The 22957-nt window shown below is 41.0% G+C and overlaps 1 protein-coding gene across 8 annotated transcripts in view; it reads right to left on the reverse strand.

Annotated features, from left to right (window-relative positions):
• Positions 1-2933: 2933 nt before the first annotated feature.
• Positions 2934-22957, reverse strand: part of C5h1orf141 (similar to human chromosome 1 open reading frame 141) — a 63656-nt gene continuing 43632 nt past the window's right edge. For 3 of the 8 annotated variants that reach the window (XM_063288586.1, XM_575875.9, XM_063288588.1), the window contains 3 exons: positions 16561-16630; positions 8278-8467; positions 2934-4017 (listed from right to left, as the gene is read on the reverse strand). In XM_063288586.1, the coding sequence (XP_063144656.1) occupies positions 3463-4017; positions 8278-8467; positions 16561-16630 (815 nt within the window). In that variant the 3' untranslated portion in view covers positions 2934-3462. Of the gene's footprint in view, positions 4018-4219; positions 7488-8276; positions 8468-16560; positions 16631-22957 lie in introns of those variants that run through there. The other 5 variants (XM_063288590.1, XM_063288589.1, XM_063288587.1 and 2 more) reach the window with 4 other exon arrangements.

Here is a 22957-nt window from a genome sequence, read left to right on the forward strand (position 1 = left end):
TGAACTATAATCTGGAATTGGAAGGCTCACTTTTGATCCTGATCTTGAGGCTAGGAGATACAAGTTTCTGACTTGGATCTTGGTATGGAGATCTTGAGGCAAAGTGGCTATGAATCCCAGGAGCTTAAGGCAAAGAGATCTCTGAATTTTCAAGGTCATCTGGGACAAAGCAAGTGGTGGTACATCCCTTTAATCCTGGGACACGCCTTCTGCTGGAGGCTTAGGTAAGGACATTGGAAGAAGGAAGTGTCTCTGCTTTTTGCCTGCCTGCCTCCCTCATGGGATGGAGCCACTGCTAGATCCTTGGACCTCCATTCACAGCTGCTGCTGATCGTTGTTGGGGAGTTGGACTACGGACTGTAAGTCATCAACCAATTCTCTTACTATATAGAGACTACCCATAAGTTCTGTGACTCTAGAGAACCCTGACTAAGACACATACCCTACCTTACCGTACCATACCATTTAATGCAGGCTGGCCTTGAGGGCCATGCGCACTTCTTAGAATGAGAATAAAAGCCAGGCATGACTGAGCATGTTGCTTGACGTTCCAGGCAGCTGTCGGTTTAAAGGATGATAGGTTTCAGTTGGAAGCAGAGAACAGTGCAGAGTTGAAGTTCTGCCTCCTCAGTTCCCAGCTCTCCAAGCTAGGAAGCTACTTTAACTGAGTCCTCCAGCAAATGTATGTTTGGGTTTTTAATTTGTTTTTAAACTAGTATCTTACTCTGTATTACTCTGTAGCCCAGGCTGGTCTTGAACCTATGATCATCCTGCCTTAGCCTACCAAGGGCTAGGATTAAAGGAGAATATCAACATAAATGCAAAAATGTCATTTTTGTGTTTGGTGTCTTTTTCTTTTGGAGGTGGAACTATTAGGATCTTCTGGTGTGTTCTGGACTAGCCTTTTACTCACTGTGTGTAGTGGTTTAAATGAGAAATACTACCTTTAGTCTTGGGCACTTGAATACTTGGTCACTAGTCAGTGGCTCTTGTGGGAGGAAGTATGTCCCTGGAGGTGGCCTTTGAGAGTAAAAGCCTTGCCTCTTCTAGTTTGCTCTCCTTGTTTAGTGCTGCAAGTGGCTCAAGACCTGAGCTCTCCGTTTCCCATCTCTGTCTCTAAGCCTGCCACTTGCTGCCATGGCTTCCTGCCTCAACTACTCTTGTCCCTCTGGAGCCATAGTCCAAATGAACTTTTCTGTAAGTTGATCTTATCATTGTCCTGGTTAGATAGGTTTGTCAGCCATACACAAGCCAGGGGCACTGGGCAAGAGGGACTTCAATTGAGAAAATGTCTCCTTTAGCTTGGCCCATAGGCAGTCTGTGAGGCATTTTCTTGATTAATGGTTGATTGGAAAGGCCCAGCCCATGATGAATGATACCATCCCTAGGCAGCTGGTCCTGGATGGCATAAGAAAGCAAGCTGAACAAGCGTTGAGAAAGCTAGTAAGCAGTGCTCCTCCATGGTCTCTGCTTCAGTTCCTGTCTCCGGGTTCCTGCCTTAGGTTCCTGTCTTGAGTTCCTACCATGAATTCCCTTCATGGTGGATTACAACTGTAAACTGAAAGAAACCCTTTGATTCCCTTAGTTGCTTTTGGACATGTGTTCATCACAGCACTGATGGTCATGGTATTTTCTCACAGCAACAGAAAACTAATATGATTTTGAACTTACATTAAGCTTCATTTTTTTTAAGTATCAACATTAAACTTAGGCCTCATTCATGCTGGCAAGAGCTCTAGGATTGAGATCCATAGCCAGCTTTTGGTGTCTTCCTAAAGGATAAAGCTCACACTCATCGGAACCAAAAATAACCAGTTACTCACTCCCCATCCTCACCCCATCCAGTTCTTTAGCTTGAATAGTGTAGTTAATAGTGTAGTTAGGTTTAGCATTTAACTTGGGAAAAAATTAAGTGAATGACTTCCAAAGACTTTTTTAAAGTTATATCATGAGCAAGCTTAAGGGGAAATAGGATAGAGAAAGAATTTTATTGAATGCTACAATGCTAAAATACTAGGCATTGTTTTAATCTGAAAAATAATCTTGTTATAAACCCCTGCTGCCTTCACCTTGAGTGGGAATACAGTAAACCAAGACAGGCACATTCACAGGTTCATCTGAATCTTCTCTAAAGGCCACTTTTCTCTTGCTCTAATGCTGAGTATGGGACGCCTGTCACCATTGCCATCTTACGAAGGCTGTTGGCTATGTCTTGATTTTCTTGTTGTTCTAATGATTCTATGGTTTCTCTTCTGACCCAGCACCGGAGTTGGGAGAGAATAATCTGTATTATAGCAAACTGTATTAAAACAGTTTTATATTCTGTAATTAATTCTGTATTAAAGCAAAGAAAATGGGCATAATGTAGACACTGAGAAAAGATTGGGGGCATGGAGTGTGAGGGACTCCAATGTCTTGGCTGCTGTAGCATCACTAAAGGTGAGACCCAGTTCCTGCTCTGCTGGTTTGCAGCCGAGCATCTAGCCTCCAACTTCCTTTAATTAGATGCTTCTACTCAAACCTGCTTGTCCTCAAATTCCAGTTAACACTACCTTTTTTTTCTCCATGCTGAGAATTGAACTAGGATTTTGTGCATTTGAGAAAAAATGTTGTAGGTTGAAGGCCCAGCCTTCAAAGACTATTTTTAAGTGAAAAAATATGTGGGATACTAAACCTATGCATCCCAAATGAACTTGAGAATAATTTACTGAGTTCATGAAGAGTTCAGTTTTTTATACTGAGTAATGAAGAAAGAGTAGAGGAGTAACAGTGGAACATTAGAGTAACCTGAAACAATGTATCTGAGAACTCTCAACATTTGATAAGGTTTCCTATGACAGTTATCTCACAGACCTTGCTCATTAAGTTATTCCACAACTTAGAAAGCTAACTAATGCTTAGAAAACACAATAATAAAGTTCCAAACAGCTGTAGCAGGTTTTATGAAGCCTTTTTAATCACATTACATTTGTCACGTGACCCTATTTTCTCATGAGTATCTAAAATTCTAATCTACCATTAACTCCACATTCAGTAAATTCATGGTATTCTATATTGATAGTCAATTATAGGGCAAGGTTGTTTATGTTTTATGGCTTCTGGCAGCAACTTTCTCATCAATCTATGCCATTGTTGGTACTGAATAAGAATGTGCTCTAGCCAACAGGGATTTCTGATAAGTATAATTGAGATGAGCCATGAATGGGCTAGAGAGATGGCTCATCCTGGAAAAGGTAGGCTCCACAACCAAAAAGATAAATCGCGAATGAATCGCTCTTGCTCATAGTTTCCTAACTATATCCCCATGTTAGCTAACATCGTTAGTTGATCTTGAACAGGCCACTTCCGATTGAGTACTTCATCCATCAGAACATTAGTAATCAGATAATAATTTCTTCTATGATTTTGGAACCTGGTACTTCTTGTTTTTAAAAATTGCTGCACAAATGATTACTTATGTATTCAGCCTAGAAGGTTATCCAGTGGAGTTATGTTGTTTAGTTTACGTATTTCAAGTATATTTCTCAGAGGCTTGGAGTCATACTTGATAGGTAAGGTAGTAAATTTGCGTGTGGGTGGTGGTTTTGTTTTGGAAAACAGTTCATATTTATCTGCCTTATCACTCTTTTCTTGAATAACATCTTTATCAAAGTAACCAACAAATCTTTTGCTTAAGCTGGAAAAAGTTTGGGATAAATTATAAAGAGGGTTCGGAGATATTTTCTTTGAAACCAGACTGTCATGTTTCTTCTTTCGTTTCTCGCTTATACTCTTTTGGGCCAGTTCACCAGAGAGGACTCGCAACCGTTTCTGCTGGGCTACAGACTTAGTACTTTCAGGTTTAGAAATAGTACTTGGTTCATCATTAAATAAAGTTTTGACTATTTCACAATTTTTTTCTAAAACAATATTCTTTTTTGTATAATTCAGAGCATAGGGGGTAAACCATTTTGTCTGGAACAGCATTTGTACATATTTAGTGTCATAGAAAATTATTGGACTTGCGTGGTTTTGTTCCTGTAGATTAAAAAAATACTGAGTCATAAACACATTGAGGCAAAACTATATCTCTCTCTATATATATATATATCTATAAATCTATACTATACTATATCTAATATATATATATATATATACTTTAAACATGAAAATAAAGCTTTAAAATATTTTAAATGACTATATAGAGGTATGTGATAACAATAAAATAACATTCAAATACATTAAAGAAAACAGGTGCTTTTCTATAATACACTTCCTTCTCAATAGCCAATAGCTTTATTAGATACCAAATTTGAAGGCTTGGCTTCCTTAAATTCTTTCTGAAATAATGTGAGGTATACAGAAGTACATTATCTAAATGTTTGTTGCATTGCAAATGGGGAGAAGAGAGGGTAAGAAGAAGCACTATGGGCATTTCTTGGAAGGCCATGCTCTAGAAAGAAAAGGAACAAACTGCAGGAGTCCAGCCCCAAACTTGGAGGTACTCCAGGCTCTGAAGCAGGACACAGACAAAGGTCAAAGCTCAAAGACTGATGATCTCTGGCCTTGTAACTCTCTCTTACTATTTTGTGCTAATAATAGCCAGCTTCTTAACTATTCTGTAGCTAAATGCTAGCTGGTTTCTGGTGATAAACTCCTGCTGGCAGCAGCAGGAGATAAAAGACTTTATTTTGGTTCTTTTTTCTCTTTAACTCAGCCTCTCCCTGGCCTGATGAGAGGTTTGAAGTTCCTTAACTCTTCCTGAGTCAGAGAGAAAAGAAAAAGAAAAAATAATAATAGAAAGAAGGAAGGAAAGAAAGGCATTCATACAGAGGTACATACATACTAGATGAAGCTGAAAAAAGGCCACACCCTCATTCATTTTTGGTTTTTAGCTCTTATACACTCTCAGGATAATTGCTCACATACTTTTCTAAAGTTCATAGTAAGTTCAATACAAAATAAAATAGTTTATGTCATAAAATGACAAAGAGTTACTGTAGGAATGTTTACATTCTTTCCATTAAGACTAGTTGCTGACTAAACATTCAATATCTGTTACTAGCTTCATAGGTTCATTATAAGTTTAAAGCAATAATTTGTATATCAGAAGTTAGCACAGTTTTGTCAAGAGACAAATCATATGCCTTGTGTTTCATTAGTTTTGAAGTTGTGTATAAATAAACTAGTTGACATTTTATTTTCTGTCCTTGCACCTACAAAAGTTGTCCATTCCCAGCTTATGACTTTCAGTAACCAGACAGCGGCCTCACAGCTAACCTAGAAGGAATGTTTTCCCTGATCTTAAGTTTGTTCAAAGCCTGCGTTCTTATCCTAGTGCAACTAGCCGTGACAGAACCCTATTTGCAGCTATTAGATGGCTGGGAATTATTTGTATAATTTTAGGAATTTTATAAAATTATTATTAGGAATTATGAAAGCATCAACTTGTCTACACAGCATTGTGTTGCTGTAAAATTAAAAATAAAATGCTTTATTTTACCCCGCACTAGTGCCAGAACTGTAGTGCCTCATGACATCTGACTGATATTTTCATTTCAGTCAGTCAGCAAAGTGTCTCACCTGCTTTGCTCCATCCCATATCACACTGCCAATGGCTCCTCTCTGAGCCTGGCAACAATCTCTCTAACCGTCTAGTTCTCAAGGCAGTTTGCCACCATGCCAGACATACACATCCAAATTCTGTGGCGGCATAGTGTCTCCAGCCACTACCCACTCTCTTCAATTCAATTAAATCGCCAATGAAAGAACACACAACACAATAACCTCTGATCCAATTGATAATATATAATTGCCCACCTAGACATACAAAGCCCTGTATACATCCATCTCTTAAGAATATTCATAACAACCTGTAAATGTGCAGAGAGGAATCTTAACATCCGACTCATTCTCGTGGCTGCTTTCCTTCCTCCTCTAGTCTCCTCCTCCTCTCTAAAACTTTTCTCCCACCCCTCCTTCCTTCTCGTACAATGCCTTGTTCTATCTTGTACCTGTCTTCACCTGCATAATGACATCATCCTATAGCATTGCTACATGAGAGTATATCTTCATGTTAATCTGCAGAAAATCTGCCCAATAGGGTGGGCTAATGCCCAAAAATCATTAGAATATGTATATCAGCAGCAGGAAGCAATCCTGGGATGAAGTCTCTTGGGACCTTGCCTCAGAGCTCACCCATGCCATGAGAAATGGTGGACCATCTCCAGAAACATCACTTGTATGTTTTTAGCCTTCCCTAGATAGCTTCTGACAACAAACTCTCCAAAATGGGCTGAGTCAAAGGTCATAAGAGACATTAATGAATATAAACCCAGTGATCACATATAGCTATTCTAATTTAAAAATTTTGAATTATGTCCATTATTATGTTTGCAATTATACCTTAGGACTTGATATAATACTTGGAAAAGGTACCTAATATATATTTGAATAAAATAGCCAAATTAATAGACAGATATAAAGATAGAACATGATTTATTATAGTAATAGTAAAATCTGTAAGTTTTTTTTTCTTTTTTTTCGGAGCTGGGGACCGAACCCAGGGCCTTGTGCTTCCTAGGCAAGTGCTCTACCACTGAGCTAAATCCCCAACCCTAAATCTATAAGTTTTAAAATTACCATCCCACACTTGCATAATTAATTTTCGCAATCTCTAATTCTTTTTCTAGGTTAAAAAGTTAATTCCAGGGAAACTAGTAAAATATACATATTACCAGTATTTGCTTAGCAAATATTAAATCAATAATTGCTTCATTAAAAAATAAATAATAGCAATTTATTCCTTACAGCTTTGAAAGTTGGAAAGTCTAAACTCAAAAATGGAAAGAGCTTGGTGTCTGGTCTGTCCTTTATAGTTGGCACTGTCTTGGTGTCTCTCGTACAGCACAAGGTATAAATTAAAAAACAGACTAGTTAATTCCCTGGAGGCCTTTGTACTGACCCCATTGCTGAGAGTTGGCGTAATCACCTCATAAATGTCTCTCATGTGACCAATACACTAGCTTTTAATCTCCAGCTCCAGCTTGTGGATTTGGGGAAACAGAGGCATTCAAACCACATCAGAAGCCATACTTGGGATGGGACATTCTGTTTGTTACATGGCCTCGGGGAAAGGGACTGAGTCCTTAGATAAGGAAGACTTAGGACTAGAAGTCAAGGAGAGGCCAGAAGAGTGGGAGGGTGCTGGCACAACGTATTGATTAGGTACCATTATAGGGTGTCTGGACTAGGAGATGGACTAGAGGGAGAACCCTCAGCTGAGGCAGAGATTTTCTCTTCCACATTAAACCCTGACATTTGCTCTGCCTTGGGCACAGAGATCTATTCATCTGAATGAAGCCTTCAGCCTGAGGTCCCCTAGACATGGAGCAAGTCAGTGTCTTGTGCTAGCGACACCTGGGAGGTCTCTAGGCAGAATAAGACAGAAGCAGAACAGAAACCAAGGGCTAAATGAGCCCTGGACAGCAAGCCAGGAGTTGTCTTCCCTAGGATGAAATCAGAAATTAGACTAATGGTACACAAGTGTTCTTAGCATGTAAAGTATTCCAATGGCTAGGACTCCCCAAAAGATGACCAAGGAACCAGTTCTACAATCCTTGTTGATAAAAATATTACAAACTTAGCCACAATGATGGCCTTCACCTTAGTTTTGGTTTATCCAACACTGTAGAGAATTTCTACCCTGTAAGTTAGTGGTTCTCAATCTTCAAAATGCTGTAATCCTTTAATACAGTTCCTCATTTTGTGACAACCCCAACTATAAAGTTATTTTGTCGCTACTTCATAACTGTCACTTTGTTACTTTTATGAACTGTAACTATCTGACATCACTGACATCACTTTTATGAACATTAACTATCTGACATCCAGGATATCTGATATGCAATCTCTCGGGGAAGGGGTCATGACCCACAGGTTGAGAACCACTACTTTAAGTCTGTGCGTCGTTAGGTAGAGATAGAAACTATCTTTGCCAGCCTTCCAGAAATTAGGCCAATTACATCACCTGGAAGAGTCAAAAGAAGTGGCCATGAAAAGGTGTGGGGGGGAAAACTAGTCTATTTAGGGTTGCAGACGTTATAGAGGTCTTATAAAGAGTCCTTCCTCTCCACCTTCGAAGTTGCCAATTATGACCTGTTATAGGGGTACAGAATCATCAAAGCAGAAAGGACTATGTTTGGATGATTCCTAACAAGAAAGATTCAAGTCATGTTCTCTTCTTAGCCTTGCCAGGGCTTGTAATATTCATTTTCCCCAAGTAGCAGTAGATCTTACCATAGAAGTATGCACTGTCTCTGTTGGACCAAGGTCAATTGTCTTCATTTTTGGATCTTTCAGTAGATCCTCACAGTCCAGGGGAAACAAGATGTTCTGTTTGACTGGATGAGTCATTCTTGCTTGGTCATTTCTGGTTAATTCGCTTTCTTTTGTAATCAAATTATTCACCTCTGGACGGTGTTTTCTCCTGAAAAGTAACATAGTTTAGGAAGTGGTTTCAGCTAATCAGTTCTCTCCCTACGTCTCTTTCTAGAAGTTACTGCCATCATTGCCACTGATCCATTCAGTAGGTATCAATCAGTCTGATAAGGCTATCCTTTCCTCCCTGCTTTGTGGGAGAAGCAGCAGGAGCAGAGGTGGAAACCAGACAGTTACCTGGGTACCTGTCGATTTTGAGTACAGAGCATGACGTAGAGGCTTAGTAAAAGCCTATGGGGAGAGAGGTGTTGGACACAACTTTTCCTGGAGCTTTATAATAATTTAATAAAGAGGACAAAACATTGTGCACATGCACAAAGAGAATACACTTTTCATTTCAGGTCTCCATCAATTTAAGTTGCAAGTGGCCTTATCCTTGCAGGTTTTTGAGGTAACCTGTAGCACAGACTGGGCAAAGGTAAGACAGATAGCCTCACTCACAGATGCTAAGGATGGAAGTGACAGAGCCTCAGAAAGCCCATCCTCTCAGTGGGTCCTGAGAGTGGATCCTGACTACTTCATAGAGAATAGACCACAAGCTCTCCAGCCACAGACAATCAGGAGCCACAGGGCACCTCAGGAGGAACCCTGTGATCACCAGGCCTGACAGTGGCACTGGGATCTGGTTCTGATCCTTATCCAATACCTTGATTTCTATTTCCCAAAGTTCATCAAGGCCCTTACTCATGCATACTCCACAGAAACTGTCTTGGAAAGAAGCAAAAGGGTGACTTAAGCCTAAAGAACTTATTCATCATTGCTCCAAGGTTGCAAAACATCCCACTGCCAACTTTTTGCTCCATTATGCAGAGATGCTGATGAGAAGGATCTAGATGTTAAGGAAAAATAAACGACTTTTCCACCTTCCTTTGGAAGTATAACTCAATTTGTACCTACTACAAAACATAGTTACACTCTCTATCTTCCTCTGCTGCAGGATGGAATGCCCACTAGCTGACCAGTATGGGGCTCCTCCATTGATGACATTATGAGAGTACATGTTAGTAATAAGCAGAAAAAAATTAATCATTCTTTATTACATGAGTCAGAACCTGTTCTACCAGAGTTGTCATCGAGCAGTATAGAGTATTAACATTTTAAACATAAATTACGATTTAGCGGGAGTCCCAAAACAGCGGATCCCGGCCCGCAGCAGCTCTCTGCTCCCAAACCCTGTGGGAGAGAGACCTCACCGACTGGTCAGGTGGGCACTCCTGAGACTGCAGAGCGGAAGACACCACCAACACTGCCCACCCCTGCCCACATCCCTGGCCCAAGAGGAAACTGTATACGGCCTCTAGGTTCCCGTAGAGGAGGGCCCAGGAGCAGCGGGTCCCCTGCATCTGAGACACCGCAGGAACCTGAAGGGACTGACCGGATAAACAGTTCTCTGCACCCAAATCCCGTGGGAGGGAGAGCTAAACCTTCAGAGAGGCAGACACGCCTGGGAAACCAGAAGAGACTGCACTCTGCACACACATCTTGGACCCCAGAGGAAAACACCAAAGGCCATCTGGAACCCTGGTGCACGGAATCTCCCGGAAAGGGCGGCACAGATCTTCCTGGTTGCTGTGGCCGCAGAGAGCTCATAAGCAACACCCCACGAGCAAACTTGAGCCTCAGGACCACAGGTAAGACCAACTTTTCTGCTGCAAGCGACCTGCCTGGTGAACTCAAGACACAGGCCCACAGGAACAGCTGAAGACCTGTAGATAGGAAAAACTACACGCCCGAAAGCAGAACACTCTGTCCCCATAACTGGCTAAAAGAAAACAGTAAAACAGGTCTACAGCACTCCTGAAACACAGGTTTATAGGACAGTCTAGCCACTGTCAGAAATAGCAGAACAAAGTAACAATAGAGATAATCTGATGGTGAGAGGCAAGCACAGGAAGCCAAGCAACAGAAACCAAGACTACATGGCATCATCGGAACCCAATTCTCCCACCAAAGCAAACACGGAATATCCAAACACACCAGAAAAGCAAAATCTAGTTTCAAAATCATATTTGATCATGATGCTGGAGGACTTCAAGAAAGACGTGAAGAACTCCCTTAGAGAACAAGTAGAACCCTACAGAGAGGAATCACAAAAATCCCTAAAAGAATTCCAGGAAAACATAAATAAACAAGTAGAAGCCCATAGAGAGGAGTCACAAAAATCCCTGAAAGAATTCCAGGAAAACACAATCAAACAGTTGAAGGAATTAAAAATGGAAATAGAAGCAATCAAGAAAGAACACATGGAAACAACCCTGGATATAGAAAACCAAAAGAAGAGACAAGGAGCTGTAGATACAAGCTTCACCAACAGAATACAAGAGATGGAAGAGAGAATCTCAGGAGCAGAAGATTCCATAGAAATCATCGACTCAACTGTCAAAGATAATGTAAAGCGGAAAAAGCTACTGGTCCAAAACATACAGGAAATCCAGGACTCAATGAGAAGATCAAACCTAAGGATAATAGGTATAGAAGAGAGTGAAGACTCCCAGCTCAAAGGACCAGTAAATATCTTCAACAAAATCATAGAAGAAAACTTCCCTAACCTAAAGAAAGAGATACCCATAAGCATACAAGAAGCCTACAGAACTCCAAATAGATTGGGCCAGAAAAGAAACTCCTCCCGTCACATAATAGTCAAAACACCAAACACACAAAATAAAGAAAGAATATTAAAAGCAGTAAGGGAAAAAGGTCAAGTAACATATAAAGGCAGACCTATCAGAATCACACCAGACTTTTCGCCAGAAACTATGAAAGCCAGAAGCTCCTGGACAGATGTCATACAGACCCTAACAGAACACAAATGCCAGCCCAGGTTACTGTATCCTGCAAAACTCTCAATTAACATAGATGGAGAAACCAAGATATTCCATGACAAAACCAAATTTACACAATATCTTTCTACAAATCCAGCACTACAAAGGATAATAAATGGTAAAGCCCAACATAAGGAGGCAAGCTATACCCTAGAAGAAACAAGACACTAATCGTCTTGGCAACAAAACAAAGAGAAGAAAAGCACACAAACATAACCTCATATCCAAATATGAATATAACAGGAAGCAATAATCACTATTCCTTAATATCTCTCAACATTGGCCTCAACTCCCCAATAAAGACATAGATTAACAAACTGGATACGCGGAGAGATGGCTCAGAGGTTAAGAGCACTGACTGCTCTTCCAGAGGTCCTGAGTTCAATTCCCGGCAACCACATGGTGGCTCACAGCCATCTGTAATGGGATCTGATGCCCTCTTCTGGTGTCTGAAGACAACTACACTGTGCTTATATATAATACATATATCTTTAAAAAGGGGGTTGGAAATTTAGCTCAGTGGTAGAGTGCTTGCCTAGGAAGCGCAAGGCCCTGGGTTCGATCCCCAGCTCCGAAAAAAAGAACCAAAAAAAAAAAAAAAAAAGAAAAGGCCCTGGGTTCGGTCCCCAGCTCCGAAAAAAAGAACAAAAAAAGAAAGAAAAAAAAAGAAAACAAACTAGATACGCAACGAGGACCCTGCATTCTGCTGCCTACAGGAAACACACCTCAGAGACAAAGACAGACACTACCTCAGAGTGAAAGGCTGGAAAACAAATTTCCAAGCAAATGGTCGGAAGAAGCAAGCTGGAGTAGCCATTCTAATATCAAATAAACTCAATTTTCAACTAAAAGTCATCAAAAAAATAAGGAAGGACACTTCATATTCATCAAAGGAAAAATCCACCAAGATGAATTCTCAATCCTAAATATCTATGCCCCAAATACAAGGGCACCTACATACGTAAAAGAAACCTTACTAAAGCTCAAAACACACATTGCACCTCACACAATAATAGTAGGAGATTTCAACTCCCCACTCTCATCAATGGACAGATCATGGAAACAGAAATTAAACAGAGACGTAGACAGACTAAGAGAAGTCATGAGCCAAATGGACTTAACAGATTATTTATAGAACATTCTATCCTAAAGCAAAAGGATATACCTTCTTCTCAGCTCCTCATGGTACTTTCTCCAAAATTGACCATATAATTGGTCAAAAAACGGGCCTCAACAGGTACAGAAAGATAGAAATAATCCCATGCGTGCTATCAGACCACCATGGCCTAAACCTGGTCTTCAATAACAATAAGGGAAGAATGCCCACATATACGTGGAAATTGAACAATGCTCTACTCAATGATAACCTGGTCAAGGAAGAAATAAAGAAAGAAATTAAAGACTTTTTAGAATTTAATGAAAATGAAGGTACAAGATACCCAAACTTATGGGACACAATGAAAGCTGTGCTAAGAGGAAAACTCATAGCGCTGAGTGCCTGCAGAAAGAAACAGGAAAGAGCATATGTCAGCAGCTTGACAGCACACCTAAAAGCTCTAGAACAAAAAGAAGCAAATACACCCAGGAGGAGTAGAAGGCAGGAAATAATCAAACTCAGAGCTGAAATCAACGAAGTAGAAACAAAAAGGACCACAGAAAGAATCAACAGAACCAAAAGTTGGTTCTTTGAGAAAATCAACAAGATAGATAAACCCTTAGCCAGACTAACGAGAGGACACAGAGAGTGTGTCCAAATTAACAAAATCAGAAGTGAAAAGGGAGACATAACTACAGATTCAGAGGAAATTCAAAAAATCATCAGATCTTACTATAAAACCCTATATTCAACAAAACTTGAAAATCTGCAGGAAATGGACAATTTCCTAGACAGATACCGAAGTTAAATCAGGAACAGATAAACCAGTTAAACAACCCCATAACTCCTAAGGAAATAGAAGCAGTCATTAAAGGTCTCCCAACCAGGGGGTTGGGGATTTAGCTCAGTGGTAGAGCGCTTGCCTAGGAAGCGCAAGGCCCTGGATTCAATCCCCAGCTCCGAAAAAAAGAACCAAAAAAAAAAAAGGTCTCCCAACCAAAAAGAGCCCAGGTCCAGACGGGTTTAGTGCAGAATTCTATCAGACCTTCATAGAAGACCTCATACCAATACTATCCAAACTATTCCACAAAATTGAAACAGATGGAGCACTACCGAATTCCTTCTATGAAGCCACAATTACTCTTACACCTAAACTACACAAAGACCCAACAAAGAAAGAGAACTTCAGACCAATTTCCCTTATGAATATCGACGCAAAAATACTCAATAAAATTCTGGCAAACCGAATCCAAGAGCACATCAAAACGATCATCCACCATGATCAAGTAGGCTTCATCCCAGGCATGCAGGGATGGTTTTATATACGGAAAACCATCAATGTGATCCATTATATAAACAAACTGAAAGAACAAAACCACATGATCATTTCATTAGATGCTGAGAAAGCATTTGACAAAACTCAACACCCCTTCATGATAAAAGTCCTGGAAAGAATAGGAATTCAAGGCCCATACCTGAACATAGTAAAAGCCATATACAGCAAACCAGTTGCTAACATTAAACTAAATGGAGAGAAACTTGAAGCAATCCCACTAAAATCAGGGACTAGACAAGGCTGCCCACTCTCTCCCTACTTATTCAATATAGTTCTTGAAGTTCTAGCCAGAGCAATCAGACAACAAAAGGAAGTCAAGGGGATACAGATCGGAAAAGAAGAAGTCAAAATATCACTATTTGCAGATGATATGATAGTATATTTAAGTGATCCCAAAAGTTCCACCAGAGAACTACTAAAGCTGATAAACAACTTCAGCAAAGAGGCTGGGTATAAAATTAACTCAAATAAATCAGTAGCCTTCCTCTACACAAAAGAGAAATAAGCCAAGAAAGAAATTAGGGAAACGACACCCTTCATAATAGACCCAAATAATATAAAGTACCTCGGTGTGACTTTAACCAAGCAAGTAAAAGATTTATACAATAAGAACTTCAAGACACTGAAGAAAGAAATTGAAGAAGACCTCAGAAGATGGAAAGATCTCCCATGCTCATGGATTGGCAGGATTAATATAGTAAAAATGGCCATTCTACCAAAAGCAATCTACAGATTCAATGCAATCCCCATCAAAATACCAATCCAATTCTTCAAAGAGTTAGACAGAACAATTTGCAAATTCATCTGGAATAACAAAAAACCCAGGATAGCTAAAACTATCCTCAACAATAAAAGGACTTCAGGGGGAATCACTATCCCTGAACTCAAGCAGTATTACAGAGCAATAGTGATAAAAACTGCATGGTATTGGTACAGAGACAGACAGATAGACCAATGGAACAGAATTGAAGACCCAGAAATGAACCCACACACCTATGGGCACTTGATTTTTGACAAAGGAGCCAAAGCTATCAAATGGAAAAAAGATAGCATTTTCAGCAAATGGTGCTGGTTCAACTGGAGGTCAACATGTAGAAGAATGCAGATCGATCCATGCTTATCACCCTGCACAAAGCTTAAGTCCAAGTGGATAAAGGACCTCCACAGCAAACCAGATACACTCAAACTAATAGAAGAAAAACTAGGGAAGCATCTGGAACACATGGGCCCTGGAAAAAATTTCCTGAACAGAACACCAATGGCTTATGCTCTAAGATCAAGAATCAACAAATGGGATCTCATAAAACTGCAAAGCTTCTGTAAGGCAAAGGACACTGTGGTTAGGACAAAACGGCAACCAACAGATTGGGAAAAGATCTTTACCAATCCTACAACAGATAGAGGCCTTATATCCAAAATATACAAAGAACTCAAGAAGTTAGACCGCAGGGAGACAAATAACCCTATTAAAAAATGGGGTTCAGAGATAAACAAAGAATTCACAGCTGAGGAATGCCGAATGGCTGAGAAACACCTAAAGAAATGTTCAACATCTTTAGTCATAAGGGAAATGCAAATCAAAACAACCCTGAGATTTCACCTTACACCAGTGAGAATGGCTAAGTTCAAAAACTCAGGTGACAGCAAATGCTGGCGACGATGCGGAGAAAGAGGAACACTCCTCCATTGTTGGTGGGATTGCAGACTGGTACAACCATTCTGGAAATCAGTCTGGAGGTTCCTCAGAAAATTGGACATTGAACTGCCTGAGGATCCAGCTATACCTCTCTTGGGCATATACCCAAAAGATGCTCCAACATATAAAAAAGACACGTGCTCCACTATGTTCATAGCAGTCTTATTTATAATAGCCAGAAGCTGGAAAGAACCCAGATGCCTTTCAACAGAGGAATGGATACAGAAAATGTGGTACATCTACACAATGGAATATTACTCAGCTATCAAAAACAATGACTTTATGAAATTCGTAGGCAAATGGTTGGAACTGGAAAATATCATCCTGAGTGAGGTAACCCAATCACAGAAAAGCACACATGGTATGCACTCATTGATAAGTGGCTATTAGCCCAAATGCTTGAATTACCCTAGATGCCTAGAACACATGAAACTCAAGACAGATGATCAAAATGTGAATGCTTCACTCCTTCTTTAAAAGGGGAACAAGAATACCCTTGGCAGGGAATAGAGAGGCAAAGATTAAAACAGACACAGAAGGAACACCCATTCAGAGCCTGCCCCACATGTGGCCCATACATAAACATCCGCCCAATTAGACAAGATGGATGAAGCAAAGAAGTGCAGACCGACAGGAGCCGGATGTAGATCGCTCTTGAGAGACACAGCCAGAATACAGCAAATACAGAGGCGAATGCCAGCAGCAAACCACTGAACTGAGAACGGGACCCCCGTTGAAGGAATCAGAGAAATAACTTGAAGAGCTTGAAGGAGCTCGAGACCCCTTATGAACAACAATGCCAAGCAACCAGAGCTTCCAGGGACTAAGCCACTACCTAAAGACTATACATGGACTGACCCTGGACTCTGACCTCATAGGTAGCAATGAATATCCTAGTAAGAGCACCAGTGGAAGGGGAAGCCCTTGGTCCTGCCAAGACTGAACCCCCAGTGAACGTGATTGTTGGGGGGAGAATGGCAATGGGGGGAGGATGGGGAGGGGAACACCCATACAGAAGGGGAGGGGGAGGGATTAGGGGGAAGTTTGCCCGGAAACCGGGAAAGGGAATAACAATCGAAATGTAAGTAAGAAATACTCAAGTTAAAAAAAAAAAAAAAAAAGCTTAAATTACCCATTTCTACTAGAATCTGCTGAGTGGTCTGTGGAATGCGTGGACTTCTTAGCTCTGCTTTCATTCTGGTCTGCAATTATAGATTTTCATAGAAGATACATAAGTACTATGCTACCTAGGAAAGTTCCATATGATATATCTTACAGTTTAAAGTAACATAGAAAACATCCTGCATAGCGCCAAGTTTGTGGTTGTTTGTTGACCCCCCTTTCTTGTGTGTTTGTGTGTGTCTGTGTCATGTGTGTTTAGGTACACATGGAGGGCAGAGATGTCACATCTCATGGAGTTGGAGTTACTGGTAGTTATGAGCTGTCTGAGGTAGTGCTGGGAATCAAAATCAGATCATCTGCAAGAGCAGTAAGTGCTTTTAACCACCAAGCCATTTTTGCCATCCATACTTCTGTGTGAACTAGGTAGAAGAAAAGATAGACCAAGATTCCAGTATTCAGCGAAGACAGTGCAAACATAAAAGTAGTCAAGAGTTTTCACGGACGAAAGTTGTAGCTTAATTCACAGGTGGCAGGTAGAGATGCTGGGGATGGCGTGGTTTTATGAAACCACAAAGCCTAACCCCAGTGATCAACTCTAACAATAAGACCGCCTCCTCTTTTCCAAACACTTCATCAACTAGGGACTTAGCACACACAGACATAGGAGTCTATGGGGGCCAATCTCATTCAAACCATCACATTCCACTCCCTGGCCCCCCATAGGCTTGTAGGCACATCATAATGCAAAATATATTTAATCCAAGGTTCAAAAGTTCCCATAGTCTTTCAGTTTCAAGACTACTTAAAATCTCTTAGGCATTTTCTTAAATATAATCCACTGTAAAATTTAAAAAAAAAAAAAGCATCTCACATAACTTCTAACATACAATGGCACAGAACAGATATTACCATTCCCAAAGAGAGCAACAGGAGCAGAGGGGGAAAATACTGGGCCAAAGTAGATCCAAACTAACAGGGCAAACTCTGAATTCTACATCTCCACATCTGATATCAAAGTGCTTTTCAGATCTCCAATTTTAAACTTTGTTGACTGCAACACGCTTCTTTCTCTTGGGCTAGTTTCACACACAGTCTGCAGCTCTCTTGGCAGGTATCCCATGGCTCTGGCATCTGCAACATTTTAGGGTCTCCAATGCAATACTTTTCCTTTTGAGGCCTCCATGCAAGGACTGTTCTGTCAAACTGCTGGCCTCAGTGGCTTTCTTTGACTGTGGAAGAAAATTCCTTAACGATTATGATGGTTTGGACGGTTTTGGCTTGGCCCACAGAAAGTGGCACTATGAGGAGGTGTGATCTTGTTGGAACAGGTGTGTGGCCTTGCTGGAGGAAGTGTGTCACTGTGGGGGTGGGCTTTGAGGTCTTTTGCTCAAGGTCCACCCAGTGAGAGAGAGATCCTAGTTGACTGCAGGAGAGTCTTGTCTTGACTACCTTTAGATAAAGATGTGGAACTCTTGGCTCTTCCAGCAACAAGTTCGCCTGGATGCTGCCGTGCTTTCTGCCATGATGATACCAGACTGAACCTCTGAAACTATAAACCTAATTAAATGTTGTCCTTTATAAGAGTTGTCATGGTGTCTCTTCACAGCAATGACACCCAAACTAAGAACCCTGTACCCTTGACTTTTAACCAGAAGCACTGGCTGAGGCTGCCAATTTTTTCCTTTTGCTGGGACTGAAAGCTGAGACACCTCACCCAGCCCCGGGATTTACATTTGCATAAGCTTTGACTTGCTGATGGTTTCTAGGCCAAGGAAATCCCTCACTCTTTTTTCACAGTTGCAGGATTAGCTGGGTGGTGTATTGCTTTGAGGGTACCACTCTTTTGAATCTGGCTTGTCTTAAAACATTTTGTCTCCTGGAGCACCTGACTTGATGCCAACACTACATTTCCTGGTGTGATTTTTTTCCCCTCAAACTATACATTTTGTATTTCTTTTTGCCCAGCTTGCTCCTTTTCATGGTAGCCTTAGATAAGAGTGATCTCTAATAACAACACAGTCAATATTGACTCTGACTATTGAAATCTCCTCTGAAAGTGCCATTAGTGCCATTAGTCCAAAAGTCTTTAATGTAGCCATCAGCCAACTTTCTGGACAAGGACAAAAGTAGCCACATTCTTGACCAAAATTTCAAACTTTCCATTATTATTCCTCTCTGAAACCTCTTGAGATGGGCTGCTGTAGTCCATATATTCCTCAGCACTATTTTCTTTTTTAAAAAATTTTTATTAGATATATTTCTTTACTTGCATTTCAAACGTTATTCCCCTTCCCAGTTTCCTGTCCATAGCCCCATTCCATCCCTTCCTCCTCCCCCATGCAGGTATTCTCCCTATACATCCCACTTATTGCCCGCCCACCGCATTCCCCTGCACTGGGGGTCCAACCTTGGCAGGACCAAGGGCTTCCCCTTCCACTGGTGCCCCAACAAGGCTTTTCTCTGCTACATATATAGTTGGAGCCCTGTGTCAGTCCATGTATAGTCTTTGAGTAGTGGTTTAGTCCCTGGAAGCTCTGGTTGGTTGGCATTGCTGTTTTTATCGGTTGCAAGCCCCTTCAACTCTTTCAATACTTCCTCTAATACCCCTAAGGGGGTCCTATTCTCAGTTCTGTGGTTTGCTGCTAGATTGACCTCTGTATTGGACATGCTCTGAATGTGTCTCTCAGGAGAGATCTATATCCAGTCCCTTTCCGCATGCACTTTTTAGCTTCATCAATCTTATCTAGTTTTGCTGGCTGTATATATATGGGCCACATGTGAGGCAGGCTCTGAATGGCCATTCCTTGAGTCACTGCTCTAAACTTTGCTTCCATATCCCACCCCCATGAATATTTTTTTCCTCTTTTAAGAAGGAGTGGGAGCATCCGCATTTTGATTATCCTTCTTGAGCTTCCTGTAGTCTGTGGATTGCATCTTGAGTAATTTGAGCTAATTACCCAAAAGCCTAATATCCACTTATCAATGAGTTCATACCAAGTGTGTTTTTCTGTGATTGAGTAACCTCACTCAGGATGATATTTTCTAGTTCATCCCATTTGCCTATGAATTTCATAAAGTCATTGTTTTTGATAGCTGAGTAATATTCCATTGTGTAGATGTACCACATTTTCTGTATCCATTCCTCTGTTGAAGGGCATCTGGGTTCTTTCCAGCTTCTGGTATTATAAATAAGGTTGGTATGAACATAGTGGAGCATGTGTCTTTGTTGTATGTTGGAGCATCTTTTGGGAACATGCCCAAGAGAGGTATAGCTGGGTCCTCAGGTAGTTCAATGTCTAATTTTCTGAGGAACCTCCAGACTGATTTCCAGAATGGTTGTACCAGTCTGCAATCCCACCAACAATGGAGGAGTGTTCCTCTTTCTCCACATCCTCGCCAGATTCTGCTGTCACCTGAGTGTTTTGTTCTTAGGCATTCTGACTGATGGAATCCCAGGGTTGTTTTGATTTGCATTTCCTTGATGACTAAGGATGTTGAACATTTCTTTAGGTGCTTTTTGACCATTCATTTGTTTAGCTCTGTACCCCATTTTTAATAGGGTTATTTGGCTCTCTGGAGTCTAACTTCTTGAGTTCTTTGTATATTTTGGCTATTAGCCCTCTATCAGATGTAGGATTGGTAAAGATCCTTTCCCAATCTGTTGGTTGCCGTTTTGTCCTAACCACAGTGTCCTTTGCCTTACAGAAGCTTTGCAGTTTTATGAGGTCCCATTTGTCGATTCTTGATCTTAGAGCCTGAGCCATTGGTGTTTTAATTGCTCCTACTAGTATGGCCCAGGAAGCCTTGCTTCTAAAATCCTAAAGTTTTCCATATCCCTCCAAACAGCAGCACGCTCAGGCTTGTCACAGCGATAAGGCACTCTTTGGTGTCAACTTCTGTCCTACTGTTTGCAATGAAGAGACACCATGACCGAGGCAACTCTTACGAGTGAAAGTATGTGACAGTTCTAGGGGGTTTGCTCATAATGAAAGCAGGGAACATACAGGCATGGCACTGGAACAGCAGCTGAGGCCTTACATCCTGATTTGCAGGCAGAGAAGGGGGTTGGGGGTGGAGGAGAGAAGCAGGTGGTGCTCCTGGTGTGGGATTTTAAAGCCTCTAAGCCCACCACCAGTGACAGACCTCCTCCTCCAACAAGGCCACACCTCCTAATCCTTTTCAGATAGTACATCAACTGGACTAAGGATGCAGATACATGAGCTCATGGGGCGAGGGGTGGCGTTCTTATTCAAACCAGCACACATATCAGTGACTCATTCTGCTTTTCCTCATCCTCAAGCAGTTTTATTTTAATGTGTTGCTTGCTTTAGACTCTTCGATATCCTAGCAAATATCACAATTAATAGTATTGGTAGAGTATTCACTCAAGAGTAACAGTAAAATAATTACAATTCCAATTACATTTTGGAAAATGAAGAGTCAAAAGAATTAACACTACAGCACACATCACTTCAAGAATCACTAAAAGTTGTCAGCTGAGTAAAGTAAATGTGAATGCAGATGGCTGTGTTCAGAAGCCACTGGTGAGTACTTTGAGAAGTTATATGTCCAGTTACTGACTTTTAAAACTAGCATCTGGAGGTGCTGGAGAGATAGTTTACTGGATGTACAGCACTAGCCATGCAACCTTGAAGACAGCAGTTCAGAAACCCTGTCTGTAACTCCATCACTGGGAAGGTGGAGACAGATCCCCACAGCAAGGTGGCTACCTAAACCAGCCATATTGGTAAGCTTTGCATTCAACTTAAAGGCCGTATCCCAGTGCGTAAGATAGAGAGTGATCAATTAACACTCCTGATTTCAGTCTCAAGCTTCCAATTGTACACACACACACACACACACACACACACACACACACACATGCAGACATACCCCAAACATCAAAAACGAATTTACATTTTAAATTACAATGTATTATTAGTTATTATATTAGTACAAACTCTTTTCTCAGTTATTTTGACAATTACATTTTTGCTGTCTTAGACTTCTGCAAGTGTTGGGTTTTTTTTCTTTCTTTTTAATTTAAAGAAGATTTATTTTTATGTGTATGGGTATTTTGCCTGCATGTATATATGTGCACTATGTTTGTGCCTGGTGCCCATGGAGGTCAGAAGAAGGCATAGGATCTCCTGGGACTGACAGACAGTGGTGAGCTAACCATGCAGATGCTGGGAATTGAACCTGGGTCCTCTGGAAAAGCAGTCAGTGCTCTTCTCCGCTGTACCATCTCTCTGGTCCCTTAACTTTGATTTTTTTAAAACACCCTTTTTGTATTAGATCTTTGAAAGATTCATACAAGATGTTTTGATCATGCTTAGAGAGTCCTCGCTCTTCTAGCACTTCCCAGATCCACTCCCCCCCACCCCTTTTTGGGGGAACCTATTAAGACCAAGTAGTGCTTCGCAGTTGTTCTTGGATATGTGGTATTCACTGGACTGTGGTTGGCCTGCCAGGCCTACACTCTTAGAAAAAAAAAGAAAGAAAAAACCGGTTCTCCTTCTCCTAGAAGCTCTCAGTTGCCAAGAGTTACTTGGCTAGAGGTGAGATTTCAAGTCCAACCCTCCCCACCCCCACATCATCTCCGTACTGGAGGTTGATCTGGCTTGGGCTTGTGTGCTGTCATAACCACTGTGAGTTCTTATGTGCAGCTGCCCTCCTGTGTGTAGCAGATGCTGTTTCCTTACGGCTGTCTTTGTAACTTTGCTTTGTATACAATAACTTGTTTATATCTGAAGTGTGTAGTATGGTGAATCGTGGCAACACATTCATTTATAATGACACCGCATATCAAGATTCCAAAGATGGACTTTGAGGAGGGGGAGGGGTCACCAGACCTCTTTATTTGTTCTTCTTTCCAATGTGGCCACACTGGATAGATCTTTTTCTGCATTTCCGGTGACAGCCACTCCTTTTCTGCATTTTGGGGTGGCAAGTTAACCACAGAGGGGAGAAGAAAGACCACAGAGTTCCATGTGGCTGCCTGAACAGTTTTTTCCAGGGATTTTTTTTTTTCATTTATTCCCATTTCAACCAAAATCAGATGTTTTCCACTTCTCTTTGACCAAGTAGAGAAACGAACGATTGGACTTTGATTTGCACTTGAAAATTTAATGTTTTAGAAGCTTCTCCTTGATCTGTGTAACCTTCATGTTGCCCTCACTTTAGTTTGGGGGCTCCCCTGGGCTCTTCTGAGAGACTGGCTCCCCTGGGCTCCACTGAGCTATTTGGGTGACTGACTCTGTTTTTCTGAGTTCTTCTGAACTGTTTTGATTCTGTTGGGCTATTTGGCTACTTGCCCCTTGTATGATAGGCTTAGCCAACTTGAAAGGCTTTTGACATTGTGCTGTGCTGCTGAGGTTTCTGCTGGGACGTTCAAGACAAAGAAA

The sequence above is a fragment of the Rattus norvegicus genome, chromosome 5, assembly GCF_036323735.1.
Source record: "Rattus norvegicus strain BN/NHsdMcwi chromosome 5, GRCr8, whole genome shotgun sequence".
Classification (NCBI taxonomy): Eukaryota; Metazoa; Chordata; class Mammalia; order Rodentia; family Muridae; genus Rattus; species Rattus norvegicus.